This window comes from Amblyomma americanum, chromosome 7 (genome assembly GCF_052857255.1).
Source record: "Amblyomma americanum isolate KBUSLIRL-KWMA chromosome 7, ASM5285725v1, whole genome shotgun sequence".
NCBI classification, from domain to species: Eukaryota; Metazoa; Arthropoda; class Arachnida; order Ixodida; family Ixodidae; genus Amblyomma; species Amblyomma americanum.
The window spans coordinates 124337358-124353748 of record NC_135503.1 but is presented as its reverse complement, the minus strand read 5'-3'; the positions used below and the strand labels follow the sequence as shown (position 1 = coordinate 124353748).

Below are 16391 nucleotides of genomic sequence, written 5' to 3'. Positions count from 1 at the left end.
TATAACGAACGACACCTGTGCGGCCGTCAAAATGTACATTTTTTCAATGGTACAAAATCACACGTATAACGAACATCATTGAGCCCTGCTGATTGGTTACAGCGAACGGACGGCGTAAGCCCGGCGCCGCGACACAAGATAACCTGCCTCCGACCCCTTTGTGCGCCCGGCGCGCGGTGTGTTTCCCCGAGCCTCATTGCAGGCAAACTGCCCGCCCCATTTCGTGCCGCTCTCAAACGAGCTACCTTTTCCCATCGACGCGCCTTCCAAGATAGCCCTCCCGCCCCTCCTCGCAACTCCGCTCCCCTCTCCTCAGTCTCTTGCAAATCCGTGCATGGCCTCCGCAATCAACCACGCCACAACTGGTGGTGATCGTGGAGGCCACGCTCTGTGAAGCGGGCCTTCTGTGGAAGCCAACAGGTGGCTGCACTGATGCTCATGGACGCCCCTCAGTGGTCTCTCCGCTGGCGCTGTGCGTCTCTAGCTTGATTGGCTTGATTGCCACCTGTGCACGTAGTGAGTCTACCCCATCGTGCGCTTTTGTCACTCTTGTTGCAGTGCGGACATTTTGTTGGCTTTTTGACATTTCGAGATGGCGGACGGGGGCACCGTGCCCATTTCCATTGTATTCAGCGGTAGAGATTATGAAAGCAGCCTGTGCGGAGGTGACGGCCACTTGCGTGCAGAACTGCTTACGCAATGCAGGCGATTTGTGGCAGCGCGTCGTCGACTCTGACATGGGGGTCATGAGATTGGTTTGAATGATGTTATTTCTGTCGATGACGACACTGACACCGCGGAACCCGGTCGAGGGCATTGTTTCTTAAGGGGGGATGCGGCTTTCAACTCGCGGAAAATGGTCAAAAAAGCAATTTTTTTAAATATTTATTTTATGCTTTTACAAGTCATATTTTGTGTGATTACAAATTTTCATCGTCGAAAACCATCAAGAAGTGCGCCAAATCATTGTTTTGATGATCAAGGGTGGCGGAAAATTTCTTCCAAGTAGCGAAAAAACGCCGCTTTTCAAGCCCCGATCTCTCGGCAACCGCCCAACCTAGCGCGGCCATCTTGGTCTCTATGGAAAGTGCATTCCTCCGACTTCAAATTTCCTGCTTCAGCGGTCTCCTCAGAGCGGAAACAAACGCATAAAAAGCAAAAGTTTCACGGTCGCACGGTGATTTCTGATTGGCTCCGCACGTCACGTGACAGCAGCGCGCTGCGCAATTGGTCTCCTTGGCGGTGCTGCGTCGTCTGCTACGCGTGCCTCTCGACTCTGCGGCTCCACTGCTCGTCGTGTACGATGGGGTTTAGTCATTTGAGCAGAGAACCTCGGCTCGCTGTGACTGTCTCTTGCGCAGAGCTTTGTTTCGAATACGGATTATGCGGCCGCCATGTTCGTCAGTACGCGCGGAGCATAGTTTTGGAAGCGGCTTTCACTGGCGGTCATGGGTCGGCGACCTCTGAAGTACAAGACGGCGCGTGCCTATGGCACCCGTAAGCGAAAATCGCCGATGGTGAAGAAGAAGAAGTCGTCTGCTTCAATTACTTCTGGTGTGCAGCGCACTGACGATGTTACGGGCTCGCAGGCAAGTACTTCGTGCGCGACTACGACTGTTTTTGGCGCCGCTGCCGAGCACTTCACACGCGGACAAAACATCGTGTGCGAGCATGGGGGACTCTTCTGAACTTTCTACTTCGCGCTCTGCATCGCCGGAAGCATCAAGCGATGAAGGCACCGCGCGTGTCGCGGGTTCTCTTGGCACTTCATGTGACGACGCCACGCCGTCCACGAGCACCGGGCGCACCATTCAGGCGCACCTGGAGCCACGTTTTGTGTCGGAAACATCAAGTGATGAAGGCACCGCGCATGTCGCGGGTCCTCTTGGCACTTTACGCGACGACGATACGCCTTCCATGAGCACCAGGAGCACCATTCAGGCGCACCTGGAGCTGCGTTTTGTGTCGGAAACATCAAGTGATGAAGGCACTGCGCATGTCGCGGGTCCTCTTGGCACTTTACGCGACGACGATACGCCGTCCACGAGCACCAGGCGCACCATTCAGGCGCACCTGGAGCCACGTTTTGTGTCGGAAACATCAAGTGATGAAGGCACCGCGCATGTCGCGGGTCCTCTTGGCACTTTACGCGACGACGATACGCCGTCCATGAGCACCAGGAGCACCATTCAGGCGCACCTGGAGCTGCGTTTTGTGTCGGAAACATCAAGTGATGAAGGCACTGCGCATGTCGCGGGTCCTCTTGGCACTTTACGCGACGACGATACGCCGTCCACGAGCACCAGGCGCACCTGGAGCCACGTTTTGTGTCGGAAACATCAAGTGATGAAGGCACCGCGCATGTCGCGGGTCCTCTTGGCACTTTACGCGACGACGATACGCCATCCATGAGCACCAGGAGCACCATTCAGGCGCACCTGGAGCTGCGTTTTGTGTCGGAAACATCAAGTGATGAAGGCACTGCGCATGTCGCGGGTCCTCTTGGCACTTTACGCGACGACGATACGCCGTCCACGAGCACCGGGCGCACCATTCAGGCACACCTGGAGCCACGTTTTGTGTCGCCAGAAGCATCGCAGGAAGCCGCCGCAAAAGTGCAAGCAAAGCTGAGTGCCGTGCCCGCGACCGCGCGAAAAATGGAACTGACGGGTGACGGCGAGGCGCTTGCTACTACAGAACAAACGGATGAGTTTGTTGTTGTGCAAGTCACAGCCCTAAACGCGCTTCTCGAGAATGCCAAGTGCCAGCAGTGCTCTCAGCCAGGACTTTCGGTTCAGCTGGGAACAAGGTTTGGGTTGGCAGCACAATTGGAGCTAACATGCGCTTTGTGCGGTACTGTCGCAAAGGGGTGGTCATCACCACGGAAAGAAGGCCGCAGAATTTTTGATGTTAACTTGAGGGCTATACAAGCTGTAAAAAGCATTGGCAAAGGGGCAACAGCTTTGAATGATTTCTGGTCGATAATGAATGTGTCTCACAGAAGGTTACACCACAAGACATTTCAAAAACATCTGAAATCTGAATTCCGACTGGCCAGTGAGACGGCTGCTGCCAAATTTTTTTCTGATGCTGTGGCAGCTGTGCGCACTTTTTACAGCGAGATGGACCCTACCTTTAATAATAATATTACAGTTGTCTACAATGGGACGTGGTTGACACATGGCCACACGTCCCACATAGGTGTTGGTACCGTCATTGAGTTTTTACACAGGACTGGTGCTCGACTGTGTCGTACTTTCAAACCGGTGCCACGGATGCTCGGTAGGCCCCAAAGAAGGAGATGACAGTTATCAAGAGTGGAAAGCATCCCACATCTGCCAAAAAAACACTGATGTTAAATCTGGCAGAATGGAAGTTGAAGCGGCCTTAATCTTATTTAGAAGGTCCCTTCAAAAGCATGGTTTGCGATACACAAACATTGTTTGTGATGGGGACAGTAGAACCTTCTTGGCCCTCTGCGAAGACAAGACATATGGTTTTATCCCCTTCACAAAGGAGGATTGTGTCAATCATGTCAAGAAAAGGGTGGGCACAGCCCTGCTTACCCTTGTCACGAAAAGCAAAAAGGGTCGGCCTATTGGTGGGAAAGGTGGCCTCACTCAGGCTTTAATTAAGAAGTTAACAAATTATTATGGCAAGGCCCTGCACGATCACGACAACGTTGAGGACATGCAGAAAGCTGTGATGGCAACTTTTTATCACGTAACATCTACCGATGAACGCCCACATCACGAGCTTTGCCCCCAAGGACCACAGAGTTGGTGCCAACACCAGGCTGCAGAAGCAGAGGGCAAACCTCTGCCTACCACAAGTACCAGCTTGCAAGGCATGTCACAGATGCATTGTTGCCTGTTTACCGGCGGCTATCGGATGTCCAGCTCCTCAGCCGTTGTCTGGGGAAAAAATCCCAGAATGCGGCTGAAAGCCTTCATTCAGTAATTTGGTCGCTGCTGCCAAAAGATAAAAACGCATCTTTGACTGCAACAGAGACAGCTCTCAACGAAGCGGTTTGCAAGTTCAATGCAGGGACCCGCCGTGCTTTCACAGAGTACTGTTCGACACTTGGGCTGCAAACTGGCCAACATGCTCTTCGCAGAGCAGCGGAAAAGGACGCCTTGCGGAAAAGAAAGGCAGCGAAAGCACTTCAATCTCGAGCCAAGGCATCCAAGAAGCCCCGTGTTAAAAAGGACACAAAAGACTACAACCCCGGTGCCTTTTGATGAGTGAAATACAAGGTGCAACTTCGGAAGCCATTTTCTCAAAACTGTTTTTTTTTTGTCATTTGCTCTGATTGTTCCGCTGATTTCTTCGCGACCGCTGAGGCTATTTTGATACGGTTTTTTTCGCTGCATTCCTTGAGAAATGTTTCAGGTCGTGACATTCTTGGTTTTCCGGCATCCCGTTTGCTGACTTACTGATTCGACTAGTTGTTCACTGTTTAGGTGCCCATTGTAATGTCTGCTCATAAAATATTAAAACTAAAAACTTTTACATTGTAAATAAAAAAAATCTAAGAATGTCACGACCTCATCCATTCATTTTGGAATGCAACACACTTTGAAGAAGTCTTCTATCTTATTTTGTAAGTCGCTCAAGCCTGGTACAAGATGAAAAGGAGGAAAATTTTTTAAATAAAAAAGTTGTTGAGATATCAGTTTGAAATTTTTATGGTGATATCACAGAAACATTACCAGTAACCCTGCCAATTTTTATCAGAATCCATGAAGAAATAGGAAAGTGGGACGAAAGTGACGCGGAAGAATCAGATGAGGATGAAACTTCGGAGCCAGCCCAGCACCCTTAAGCGCGCCTGTAGCAATGGGCTACATAGAGAGCCTTAGACAACTTGTCTATGCCAAGGGCCTCGGCAAAGAGCACGATTCTGCTTTAAATAAACTGGAAACCTCCCTCATAGGATCTGTGCTGCAAAAGCAGACATTCATCACGGATTTTTTCACAAAGATAAAATTTTGTGTTTTGACAAGCAACTGTCTTTACAGCTGTGTTCCACTTATACGAACTTCGGGATATATAACGAACGGACGCCGCATGACGCTCATGTTCGTTACAAGCGGGCTCGACTGTATTTGAAATGCTTGTGGCATGGCAATTGATTTGCACATGTTAGTGTGGACACTGTTTTGTCACCATGGTTTTTTTAATCATTTTTAGTTTGTTTTTTCCCCTGGTGGAAGAAAAATCAGTGACGTTGTCGGCTCTCAGCTGCGATTTTTGGTGGCTTTTTGACCATTTTGAGGCAGCTTTGATCATCAGTTATGACACTGACCTTTTCAAAGAATTTTCGCGACATGTCCTTGATATGCATACCTGTCTGTGCTCTGCACATCACCCAGTTTTGTTGAACGATGTTATGTGGTCCTCTGTCATGTATGCCTCAGGGGAAAATGCAGCAAAATACCGGTAGCACACTCGGGTGTCAAATTGGTGAGCAAGCAGGGTGTCATTCTAGCCCCTGTGGGCATCATCCTTAGCTGCCATTTGTTCTCGCTGTTTTTGATCCTGGCTTTTGCTTACTTGACCAGCCTGTCTGGGCTGTGAAGTCAAAATAATTGCAGGCGCACTTCTGAAACGCAGGATGCAACTGCTGTTGAAATGCATTTCCACTGCTTGCCCCTTGAAGCCAGTCTATTCTGTGGTATCTGACTTCGTTCTGTCCATCTTCTTTTTTTTCGTCTACTGCTGCGTCCTTTTCTTTATCTTCTTCTTCCAAACAGGCTTTTATCTTTTGTGGCCATGCATGGGTTGTGCGCTATGTGTGTGTCCACATGTGCACACTTGAAGACATGAGTGATGTTTATTCTTAATCGGGGCGAGATTGGACGAACCTGGATTGTTATTGAGTTGAGCTCTGCAGTGTTAACACCAAGGTGCATTGCCTGTCTTCTTCTTCTTCTGTCAGTGTTTCTCCTCATTGCTGCCTTGTTCCTGTGGCCTTGTGAACATGTGCAAGGTCAGGCTGATGCATGCAATAAAAATCGGGGCAAATTTGAGAGCCTGGGCATTCCTTCATTTGTGATCATCATCAGCAGCAGCAGCCCAACCATGCCCACTGCAGGACCAAGGCCTCTCCCATATCTCTCCAGTTAACCCTATCCTGTGCCATCTGTGGCCACCTTACACCTAATCCCTTGAACTGCTTCTTAACCTCATCCACTCTCTGCTGGCCCCTGCTATGCTTGCCTTTGACTCCTTTTCTTCCCCCGGCTTTTACGTACTTCCTTAATGCTGCTTGGCGTTTTTGTTTTGTCTTTTTTCCCACGGGAACAAAAAAGAAGTGGATTGGGCAGCTTTGCCTTCAGCTGGTTGGTGGCATGCTTCGCTTCCAGGGAGTGCCACGGGGAGGCGCATGAGGAGTGGCGCACGGAGCAGAGTGGCCTTATGCTGGCCACCCAGCTGGAAGAGGTGCTGCGGGAGGCCATGGCTGACGCCGCCAGGGACAGCCTGGCTGAGGAGGGGGCGCTGCATGAGGCCCGGATGAGGCAGGCGGAGGCATTTCACCGCCGGTGCCTGCTCGGCTCCTACTTCACCAGGTGAGTTAGTTACCTGTGCTGCTAGCACTGCAGGAAGCTTTGTTCCCATGCTGGTGACCAAGTGCTGTGAGCATCTGCCTCTCATGTGGGATTTCAATAATGTATGTTGTTGGGCTAGTTGGTTTTGCACTTCTGAAAAAGACGAGGAGACGGACAGGCGTCCTTCAGGTGTGACTGTGTTTTTGATACTACCTTGCTTCTGGAGCGCTTTAACCTGAAGAACGGTCTAATGAATGCTCCGAGCAGCTTAAGAGCTTATTGGACGGATGTTTTCTTGTTTCTGCAGTTGTCTTTTTGTTGTGTCACATTTGAACACTAGTGCATTTATTTGTTTTGTGCATGCTATCGCGTTACCGACAGTCCTTTTCGCTGCAGCACCATGAAGACACATCGAAATAGAAATGCAGTCCCAGTACGCTTGGAAGTTACGCTTGGAAGCGTAGCCTGATATCCCAAGCAAGAGCAACTGCGGTGGACATTGGGGTCCTTAAATAAGGACTCCACCCAAAATCTGTATTTTCACCTCTTTATTCTACCTTTTTGTGAATAAATGTTTTTTACTACTACTACTACTACCAGTGCACTGTAACCTGACAAGTACCACAATTTCTGGACTATAGTCGGCACTAGGTGTATTGTCCACATCCAGTCCAAGCGCACTGCCTTTACGTGAAAAGCCATGTACGCACTCGTTTCTTCTTTGGAGGCTTCACTCACAGACAGTGTGCATCAATGTCTGTCTTTATTGACTGTCATTTACGGAAGCAGTTGTCACTATTGTCAGTCTCAGAACCTGCAATGATGGCCCAGTGATTTAGGGGAAGCCCCACATGTGGAGTAGGTTTATAATAAGGGAGTAATTGCTCATTAGAACCCACCCAAACACAGCCATACGGCTACAAAGGCATAGCTGTAAAACACTATTCCTTTGCAGCCGTGTGGCCGCGTTGGGGTGAGTAACGTAGTTTGGTCTTGCTTGCGTTGTTACCTTCCTTGCACCAGGGGTGCCCACCGCCAGAGACTGTTGGTTGATTTGACTGACTGAAGGTTTTCTTCGCACCAGGGGTGCTCCGTCAGAGATAATTTTGCGATGAAATAGGATGCTGGTATTAAGGGAGTGTGACTTCAAGTTTTATGTACAGAAAGTTACATTACAAACAAGTTGCTTCACCAGAGACAACCTAAAGCGGCGAAGAGGTTAAAAAAAAAATCTGTAACTGGCTAATACTAGGGGAGGCCCCTACTCGGCATAGCCGAAGATGCATTACATCTGATCGTAGCCCAGAACAACTTTCCAGGGCTCCGGGCCCTGGTTTTAACGACCTAAGGACCCGGCCCACATTCGGTAGCGCCCAATCACATAAAACTATTAACATGATTGGTTAACAAAACTGCATGGCACACCTTCCAGTTTCTAAATGTTCCAAACCCTCTCTCTAAAATACACAACACGGAAAGAACATCAAAGTTGCTTTAAAAAAATGGTATTGCGGGAATGGGCCCTCAAAATGATTGGCCCACTAGGTTTGCGTGCCATGCCCCATAGTTCCTCACTGTTACTCAAACTCTCTCCCTCACAAAGTAAAAAGAGAAACACACGAAAATACATCAAAAACGCCCTCGCATGTCGCAGGCTTCCTGGGAACCTGTGACCCTGGCGGTTCCCAGCGTTAGGGCAATTATCGATTTCACCCGAGCTGCCATCACTGCGGGTAACAAAATACTCGTCTTCGCGACGCCTGTTGACAGGCATCCCCCAAAATCTGGAACGTGGCACCAACGATTTCGTTGCTGCCTTTGAATGTGCGGCAGCACCCCTTTTGTCCGACTGCGTTTTGTTAAGCCGGCCCATTCCCCCAAAACTGTTGGCATACAGAGTCCTTGCGCATCTGAGTCACTGAGGCGCCTGCTAGTCGCACCCACACCTGACCGTACGCTGCGCCTAATTGCCCCTGGTCAAGCGCGAGCGTCTGGACCTGTCTCGTCCAGCGGTGATGACCATTCAAACCTAGACAGTCTTTGTCAGGACGAGGGGGGGCGGCAGCATATGGTGCCGTCGACAGGGTTACTGTCCATCTGCCTCGCCTTGCCCGCTTCTTGCCGATGCACTAGCAGGGATTAGAGAGGAGAAACCGCCGCTTCGCAGCGCCGAGCCATCAACAAAAGGATGGGTGGTTCCCACAGCCCAGGGCATCCACAGATCTCTTACAGGGTGCGTGCTAAGGAGTAATTACTCTCTTATTACATGCCTGCCATGATGGGGATTATATGGGTTCTCAGAGCAAAAAGAGGTCTAGCATTTCGAGATCAAGAAACTCCTCATCTTGACCATCTTCCGCCGGTAGTATGGCTTTCACTCTTTAGGGAAGACACAGCCGCATTTGCTCTAATAATCCTTTGATTAGAGAAAGGTCTTTTCGTGTGTGTTATGGAAGTCTGGCACTGACGACTATCGATGTGCCTTAATTTTCACTGTGAGAACAAATTGCACGAAGAGCACTCTTCGAAATTCAGATACGTACTACTAGCAGTTAGTGCCAGTAAGTATGTGTGTATCCTGTCAGCTGCTCAGTGGTAACAGGAGCACAGCACAAGTATGGCCACAAAAACTGCGGTAATGGCATGTTACAGTGGGGGATTTTGAAAACAAAGTTCTCTGTAGTGTGAACATTTTTTTGTGTGTGCACTTATATTTTGTAAGAAATCCCATTGAGAAAAGGAGCCACGCTGGCAACCTCCTTGCCTGTTGTCATGTGTGCAGGTGGGTGGAGTTCTGTGAGCGGGAGAAGCGCCAGCAGAAAGCCCGTGAGACGTTCCCCGCCTCCCCCAGCATGCTGTGCACGCTGACCAACCCGGCCTTCAAGCTGCTGCCTCCACCCGAGAAGCGGCCCAGGCACTCAGGGCCCGCCATGGACTGGCAGTGCGTCTCCAAGGGCCTCGGTGAGGGAAAGGCACAATGCGGCACGTGATTCCATCCGCTCGATAGTACAGCGCCCTAACTTCTGGGTTCGCCTCCCGGCTTGTCTCAGATTTTTTAACCCTTGGTGCAGCAGCAGGGCGCATTTGTGCCACTTGCTTCAAGTGCTGGTGAACAGAAAACGATGCACCTAGGTATCGTATCTTTATGTGCGGAGTGCTACCCAGCTATGAAACAAGCCAGTAACGAGTGCTAAAAGCTGCGCTCTAAAAAATGTTAGAATTCAGTTCAAATGCTGATAAGTGTGCATGGTGTACCAGAAATAGGTGAACCAAATGAAATGTTTACAAAAGGTGCTCGCTCAATTCTTATTCTGCACATCATTCCCTAGGGGAATCACATCAATCAGTGATGTGGAGAGAAAATGTTTTAAGACAAAAGTAGAATGCGCTGGCAGCCATACGAGGTAACGCGACAGACCTGCATTAGCAATGTCAGTTGTGCATTTCGCTGCTGCAGTGATCACCTTGCCCTTGCGGCTTTGAATTGTATTTCTCCAATGCGTTTACGTTCCAGTGACACGGGGTCTTCTTGAGGGTGGACGTGGGTGTCCGGTCAGTCGGTCGGTCGGTGCAAACAGCAAGAGCAAGGTTGGGGGTTGCTGATGAAAGAAAATGTTGGGAAACAGAGAAAAGCAAAAGGGAAAGATGTAAATTAAAAATGGAATGGACAAGGAAGAAAACAAGAGCAGGAAAGGAATCCAGAAAAGAAGTAGTGAAAGCTCGTTAATTCAGCCCTCTTTTGTTCGGAAATCTGGAAGTGCTCTTTTGGTCCAGGCCAATGCCCATGCAAGTTTATGGCATTGGAAGCTCGCTAATTCGGACGCTACTAGTCTCGCGCCAGTTCATTCAAACAGGCTCTTGAAGGGAAGCCGCATCCAGGCATGACCGGCGCTGCAAGAGATCATCAAAATAGCTCTACTCAAAATCTGGGTCTCATGCTGCAGAGTAGCTCACACACCTCTGACATGCGTGTGACGGCAGACATGACAACGAACGGACGGCCCAGTCTCCAAAACAGTCCGAACACTTAGTTTCGGTTTCGCTTTTCAGAGCTTCGTGCCAGCCCGTAGCGACGGCAGCTCGACCAGCCAGCAAAAAAAGCAAAAAAAAAGTTCCGGGCGCTGATTTGTGCACCACTGGTGTTTTCTTCCCTCTGTGTTTTTTTCTCACCAGTTCCGTGCCATTTTCTTCACTGTCGTTCACTGTTGCCGTTTATGATGGGTGTGGCACAGTAGCTGTGGACCTCCACCACATCACATCATGGATACTAGATGCCCTTGCAATTGTGGAGCAGTTCAGCTTCAATGTTCCTGACAGCATGCATGCAATAAAGCATTAAGGGAAACATAAAGGATAGTCATTGCTGTGCTGTTCTTATCTCAAAATCAGGCGACCATTTCCCATTCTTTCACCAGATAAATTTACCATGATGCAAGCAGTTCTTTTTGGGTCATTCGATGATTCGAACTTCTAGATAATTCGAACATCTTTTAGGTCCCTTGAAGTTCAAATTAACGAGCTTTTGCTGTGACAGAATACAAAAGATACACAACTGCAAACAGTGAACATCCTTTCAGCGTTGGACACATTGAACATTGTGAATGATTGTGGAGAGAAACAACATTGTAGTGGCAGTGCTCCTTCTCAGTAAAAGTAAGTGCACATGATGCAATCATCTTTGCGTGAACTTATTTCGAACCATTCAGGGATGTCTGTACTCAGCTAGTTGCAGCTTTCAGGAATTTAGATGACACATGCATGGTAACGTTAGAGCAGCTTTCAATTAGTCCGGATTCCAGTTGGTTTTAATTTTTTTTATGGAAGTTCGAGTTGTCTCTAATTTGGTGACTTCAATATTGTCCACTTGGGAACCACGCACTTAATTAGTAATCTACAATCACATTCTCAGAATTAGCAAGACAATTACTGTATTTACTCGCACAATTTATTCACTTTTTTCTTTAAATTAAGGTTGCTCACTTTTTTCTTTTAATTTAGGCTTCAAAAGGGGGTGTGCATATACACATAAACATGTCCTAAAAAACTCTGTAGTGGTCGTATCATAGCATGAAATACAGGTGTTTCACTACACAATTTAAAAAGAAACAGGCTTTTTGACTTAAAAGAGCACTTTTTCCAGCATAGCATTGTCAGCAGTACAGCACATCAGAATGCAGCTAAGACGTGATAACTATCAGGCCGGTTAACTAATATTGAATAGTTAACTTTTTAACCATTGCTGTTCGGTACCTTAATTTTTCTGACACTTGCAGCCCCACCATAAGTAAAATCCATATCCGTTTTTAGAATTTCGAAAAACTGTTACCCTCGGCGCTATGGCCCAACAAATTTTGATAATTTGTTTCGGTTTCAAGGATGCTGGTTTCGTCAAGTTGATTCGACGAAACCAGCATCCTAGGAATCGAAAAAAATTAAGGGAAACCTGCCCGCAGTATATGCACAGGGACTTCATCATGCAGCTCAAAGAAGAGAAGTCGCCATTGACCGCTTCCCCACAGTCCAAGAATATAAACCGCACCCTTAACACTCCCCCACCCCCCACCCCCTACCCCCATCCTCGCGCCTTTCGCATCACCACTTTCGTTCTTTTGACCTCCTGCTAGCTACTGCCCCCAGTCACCCCTGAAGAAGGAGCCAAGCCAGCTTCAAAACGTTCAGTTTTAAATTAAAGTTTTTGGTTAGAGATGTGTCAGAGTTTATTACAAGCCTTCAAACCCAACCAGATAGGCAAATCTGTCAACGTGTTTAGTTTATGGCACGGGTTCTCAGTTTTTTTGCCCCAAGGAACTCCTACAGCCTTCAACATGTGCCAAGGAACCCCCACAACCTTTTCTCACAAGTGTCACAGTTGATTCGTGTTGCTTGTGAAACAACCATATGTGCCTTTTTCTTGCTGTTTCATTCACTTTTGTAAGTACCGTGTTTGCTCTCGTAATTTTCACTCTTTTTTTTCTTTAAAATTAGTGCTTCTAAAAAAGGGGATGCACAAATTTTCTGAACACGCCCTAAAAACTCTACAGAGGTTATAGTGCGCAGTATGTGCTGTATATTGCTGCCTATATGTAGACCTATAGACCTCCCATCTCGTACCTCTTGCTGGCCAAAAAAAAGTTGACTCGTATATGAGACGCATACCCCCTCCCGCCGCGTACCCCATTACGTAGTTTCTGCGTACGCAGCTCAAGGCACCAACTCGCCCAGCTCGCAGCCTTAATCAAAGCAATAATTTGTTAACAATGCAATCGCAAAGCTAGCAGTCGGAGGCAAATGGAGATAACAGGCGATAAAATAGCGCCATCGCGTGGGGCCCTGCTGACTAGTGGCAAATCGAACAGAAAACAGTTTGTTAGTTTCAGATTCCGGCACATGTGCAACTGTTCGTCCGGGGAAGCGACCGTCAACGACTGCCAGCGCGAGTGAGCCGGGTAAACGCCTTGCAATTCGTCGCCTAGACACTCGCACCTTTTGCAGTCGCACATCGCGACGCGGCTGCCCCCCCCCCTCCTCCCTCTCTAATTTTGACAGATAATGCTTTTGCGCCACATATGACCTCGCTGGCTGCAAAACTCCGTCGCACGCTGCTGATGCCGTTGAATCGCCCGGAAAAATGCCCATGCCCACGCTCATGCTTTTTTTTTTTTTGTCTTGGCTTGGCTCTGCTAATTCGGCCGTGCGGCCCGCCCACACTTTCACTTGCCATGCACACAAGCGCACTTCACACACGTCGCCTTGTGTGCCATACCGCTTCCACACCATGATGCTGGTGTTGTAGATGTACAGCAGCTTGGTGCTGCAGTGCATTGGCACGCTGCCAATTTCGCTGAACGAGCCACTGCCACTGGTGCTTCTGTCAAAACATGAACACGCAGCGCCATTACCGGCGCTCAGCGTCTTGGCGTACTGCCGAGGTCTGTGCTGCAGATGGCACAGACGCTGACGGCATGAAACTGAGGAAGAGCCAACACTCAGAGATGAGTTTCAACAAACCAGGTACTGTGTGTGCTTCGTGCCTGCCCGCCAGAAGTGCACAGGAAATGGGGGGGCAGGCCAGTGTGGATTCTCGCGAAGCCCACAAAAGCAGGGGTTCTGCGGAACTCAGCTTGAGAGCCCCTGGTTCACAGAACACAGCAGAGTGTGGCATGAGGAGTGCACAGAAGTGTGCGGTGTCTAGAACTGCCTTCTCTGTCTTATCTCTCTCTGGGTGATGGGGGCAGATGCGGGCGTGCTGATAGTTGCTCTGACGGATGAGCTGGAGCGTGCCCCCCTGGACCTGGAGCGGCTGCTGCAGCCACCGAAGCGCCATCAGCAGCCGGTTGGTGGTGCAGGGAGGCAGCAGCAGGAGGAGTTCCCTTTCAAGCTGGTGGTGTGCCTGCCCGCTGCAGACTGCGTGCGCTCCTATGAGGCCCAGCTGACCGTGGACCGTGTGCGCAGCAAGTTGGGATGCCTGCCACAACTGCCCAGGGCTGATGCCAAGGTGTGCGCACGTCTGTGGCACATGATTCATTCTGTTTTCATCTGTAGCCATATGCAGGACTCTGAGCTGAGGGCAGGTGGTCTTGAGTTGCTAGTGCTTTTTCTCCTCCTTGTGGTGCCTTCGTCTACCATATTGTTGGCATGGCTCAGCTTGCACCTCCTATGCTCGCCCAGGCATGGGCGTACATCATGCAAGAGCTTCAATCTCCTCTCAGGCCAAAATGGTAGCCAAGAAATTACTTGCGGCACTTAAGGGAGTTACGTGCGAGTAATACAAAAGTATTGCTATTCTCTTGCAGTTCCATTCTAATTCTATTTCAATTCTACTCCAATATATTCTATTCCTTTGTAGTTGGTGCAGTTGTAAATACTATAGTGCTTACTATTGCTGGTTAACATTTCATGTTTTCCCGTCTTTGAAGACGTCACAGCATTTCAATCGCAAGTTTCGTAATGCCACCACTTTTTCCATAAATATACCGTCTTCTGCCACTGAAACAGGGATATTGTGATGATGAAGACGGGCAGGAGCACTAGGCCACCGCCATTAAATCATTCCGTCGCCATCTGTCATGTAGTCGTGCTTTCACCTGCTTGCCGTCACGTAACATTTGGTGTGAGGTGCGGAGTTCATCCCCATCCTGGTCCGGGAGCTTCGGCACATGCGGGAGCCATGGTCGTCGGCCGTAAGCTCTTGGTCTGCGTCGCCTGGCCGTGCCCCAGCCTTTCAGACCCGAACCGATCTTGCCGTTCTTCCCCCGCCCCGTCCACCGCCCAGACCACTCAACACGATGAACTGAACCTGACGCAAGGACCCGAACCCACCGACCCAAGACGCTGCCCACACGTGACGACACCGCTCCCCTGCCCATGCCGTTCGGCGCATCCTGGGGCCCCGGCCGTCGGCTCCTGGTGACCTACGGCCAGGAAGCTTCGTGGGCCAGGAATCATTTAGCCATCTCCTTCATCATGGCAGCCAGTACCTCACCCCTTTGTGCTTTCTGTCCCGCCATCCTCTGAAGCCCATCACCACTTCGCGCGTCTCTTTGTCACCGATCGGGACGATCGCTCAATGCCCTAGGTAGTGTGACGAAGTAGACGAAGTTGGTGGTGGCCCGAGACGGAGCGCTCGCGGTAGGCCAGCGGCCATTAAACCATCCCATTGCCATCAGCCATCTCGTCTCATTCTTCGGCTGGCCGTCACGTAACATGATGTAGGCACCACTGGGTGGCACGAAGGAATGTTTATTGGCCACTGTCCTGGCCTTCCATAGCCTTGGAGGAGACTGAGCTGTGCATTAGAGCTTGCTCTTGGGCTTGTTGGTGCATCTTGAAATTCTAAAAAAAGGGGGGTGCCAGCGGGTACAAAGACACATACGCAAGGAAAAAGACGTTAAACGTGGACATGCTCTGGACTTGCAAATGTCTTGTGGTTCAAGTTTCACCTGTGAACTGCCAGATGACAAAGCCATTAGGTTCCTTTACTTGTAGCTAACTTTCCGTGACAGCGATAACGTTTGCTGAATGTTTTCATCCCGGACAAAAAAGAATATTGATGTTGTATGAAACTAATCATGAAAAGCTGGTCAAGAGGGGTGTAGTGATGGGACGCCTTCTGGACGCAGTGCAGAAGAGCTGTTGCCACAGCATGGCTTGTAGCTCGATGCAGCAGGTCGAGAGGTTGCTGGCAGTGGGTTTTCCATTTTCGATCATTAGGGCTGTTGGTGAAGCTGGGTTGTGGAAAGTTAAGGGCCTTGAAGGCCAGAAGCCACTGACATTGGTACGAATGAAGAAATTTGAAGTAATACCGTACCTGCATAAAGTATCCCCCAGTATTAAGAAGGTGGAGGAAAGGCAGGGCGTAAACGTTGTTTTCCGCACCTTGCAAACTGGCTGGCATTTGCGCAAGGATGGGAGATGAGAGTAGGAGCATGCAAGGTCAAGCATGTGAAACCCTTCGTTGAGTGCAAGACTAGTGTTGTGCACCACATTCCACTGGCCTCTGAAAAAGCGTATAGTATAGGGCAGACAGGCAGGTGTGTTGACAGGAACATAAAAACTCCCTAGGAGGAAGAGACCCAGGAAGGCATTTGGCTCTTCACTGCAGCAGCAGCAAAAAGTGGAAAAAACTGTGCGGTTGTCCGAGCGTGACCATTTTGGGGAGGGAAAGGACTAGGTATAAGCCGGAAATCTTGGAAGGCTTTCATATTAGCAATCGGAAAGATAATTGCGTAAGTGACCTGTCGCTGTATTTAACGAATAAGAAATGCGCCTACCTATATTATAGGATAGGTAAGGATGATCAAAGGTATCATCAATGCGCGTGTCATGTGGGTAGTTGAGGAT

General features: G+C 49.4%; 2 protein-coding genes across 2 annotated transcripts in view; both read left to right on the top strand.

The window, feature by feature from the left end:
* The window catches only part of LOC144099530 (germinal-center associated nuclear protein-like), a 103379-nt gene that overhangs the window by 44499 nt on the left and 42489 nt on the right, over positions 1-16391 (top strand). The window contains exons 16-18 of the mRNA XM_077632902.1: positions 6369-6572; positions 9334-9512; positions 13787-14046. Of these exons, the coding sequence (XP_077489028.1) occupies positions 6369-6572; positions 9334-9512; positions 13787-14046 (643 nt within the window). The remainder of the gene's footprint in view (positions 1-6368; positions 6573-9333; positions 9513-13786; positions 14047-16391) is intronic.
* On the top strand, positions 1394-4241 carry LOC144096848 (uncharacterized). Its single transcript, XM_077629702.1, has 3 exons — positions 1394-1589; positions 2511-3169; positions 4118-4241. The coding sequence occupies exons 1-3, from the start codon at positions 1449-1451 to the stop codon at positions 4239-4241; spliced, it is 924 nt and encodes a 307-aa protein (XP_077485828.1). The 5' UTR covers positions 1394-1448.

Excerpts from the sequence above, each read along its gene's own strand:
- LOC144096848 (XM_077629702.1), top strand. The coding sequence starts at position 1,449 with ATGGGTCGGCGACCTCTGAAGTACAAGACGGCGCGTGCCTATGGCACC. Across the intron at positions 1,590-2,510 it reads ACGATGTTACGGGCTCGCAG|TTACGCGACGACGATACGCC; the intron begins GCAAGTACTTCG and ends CCTCTTGGCACT. Across the intron at positions 3,170-4,117 it reads ACAGTTGTCTACAATGGGAC|AGCAGCGGAAAAGGACGCCT; the intron begins GTGGTTGACACA and ends TGCTCTTCGCAG.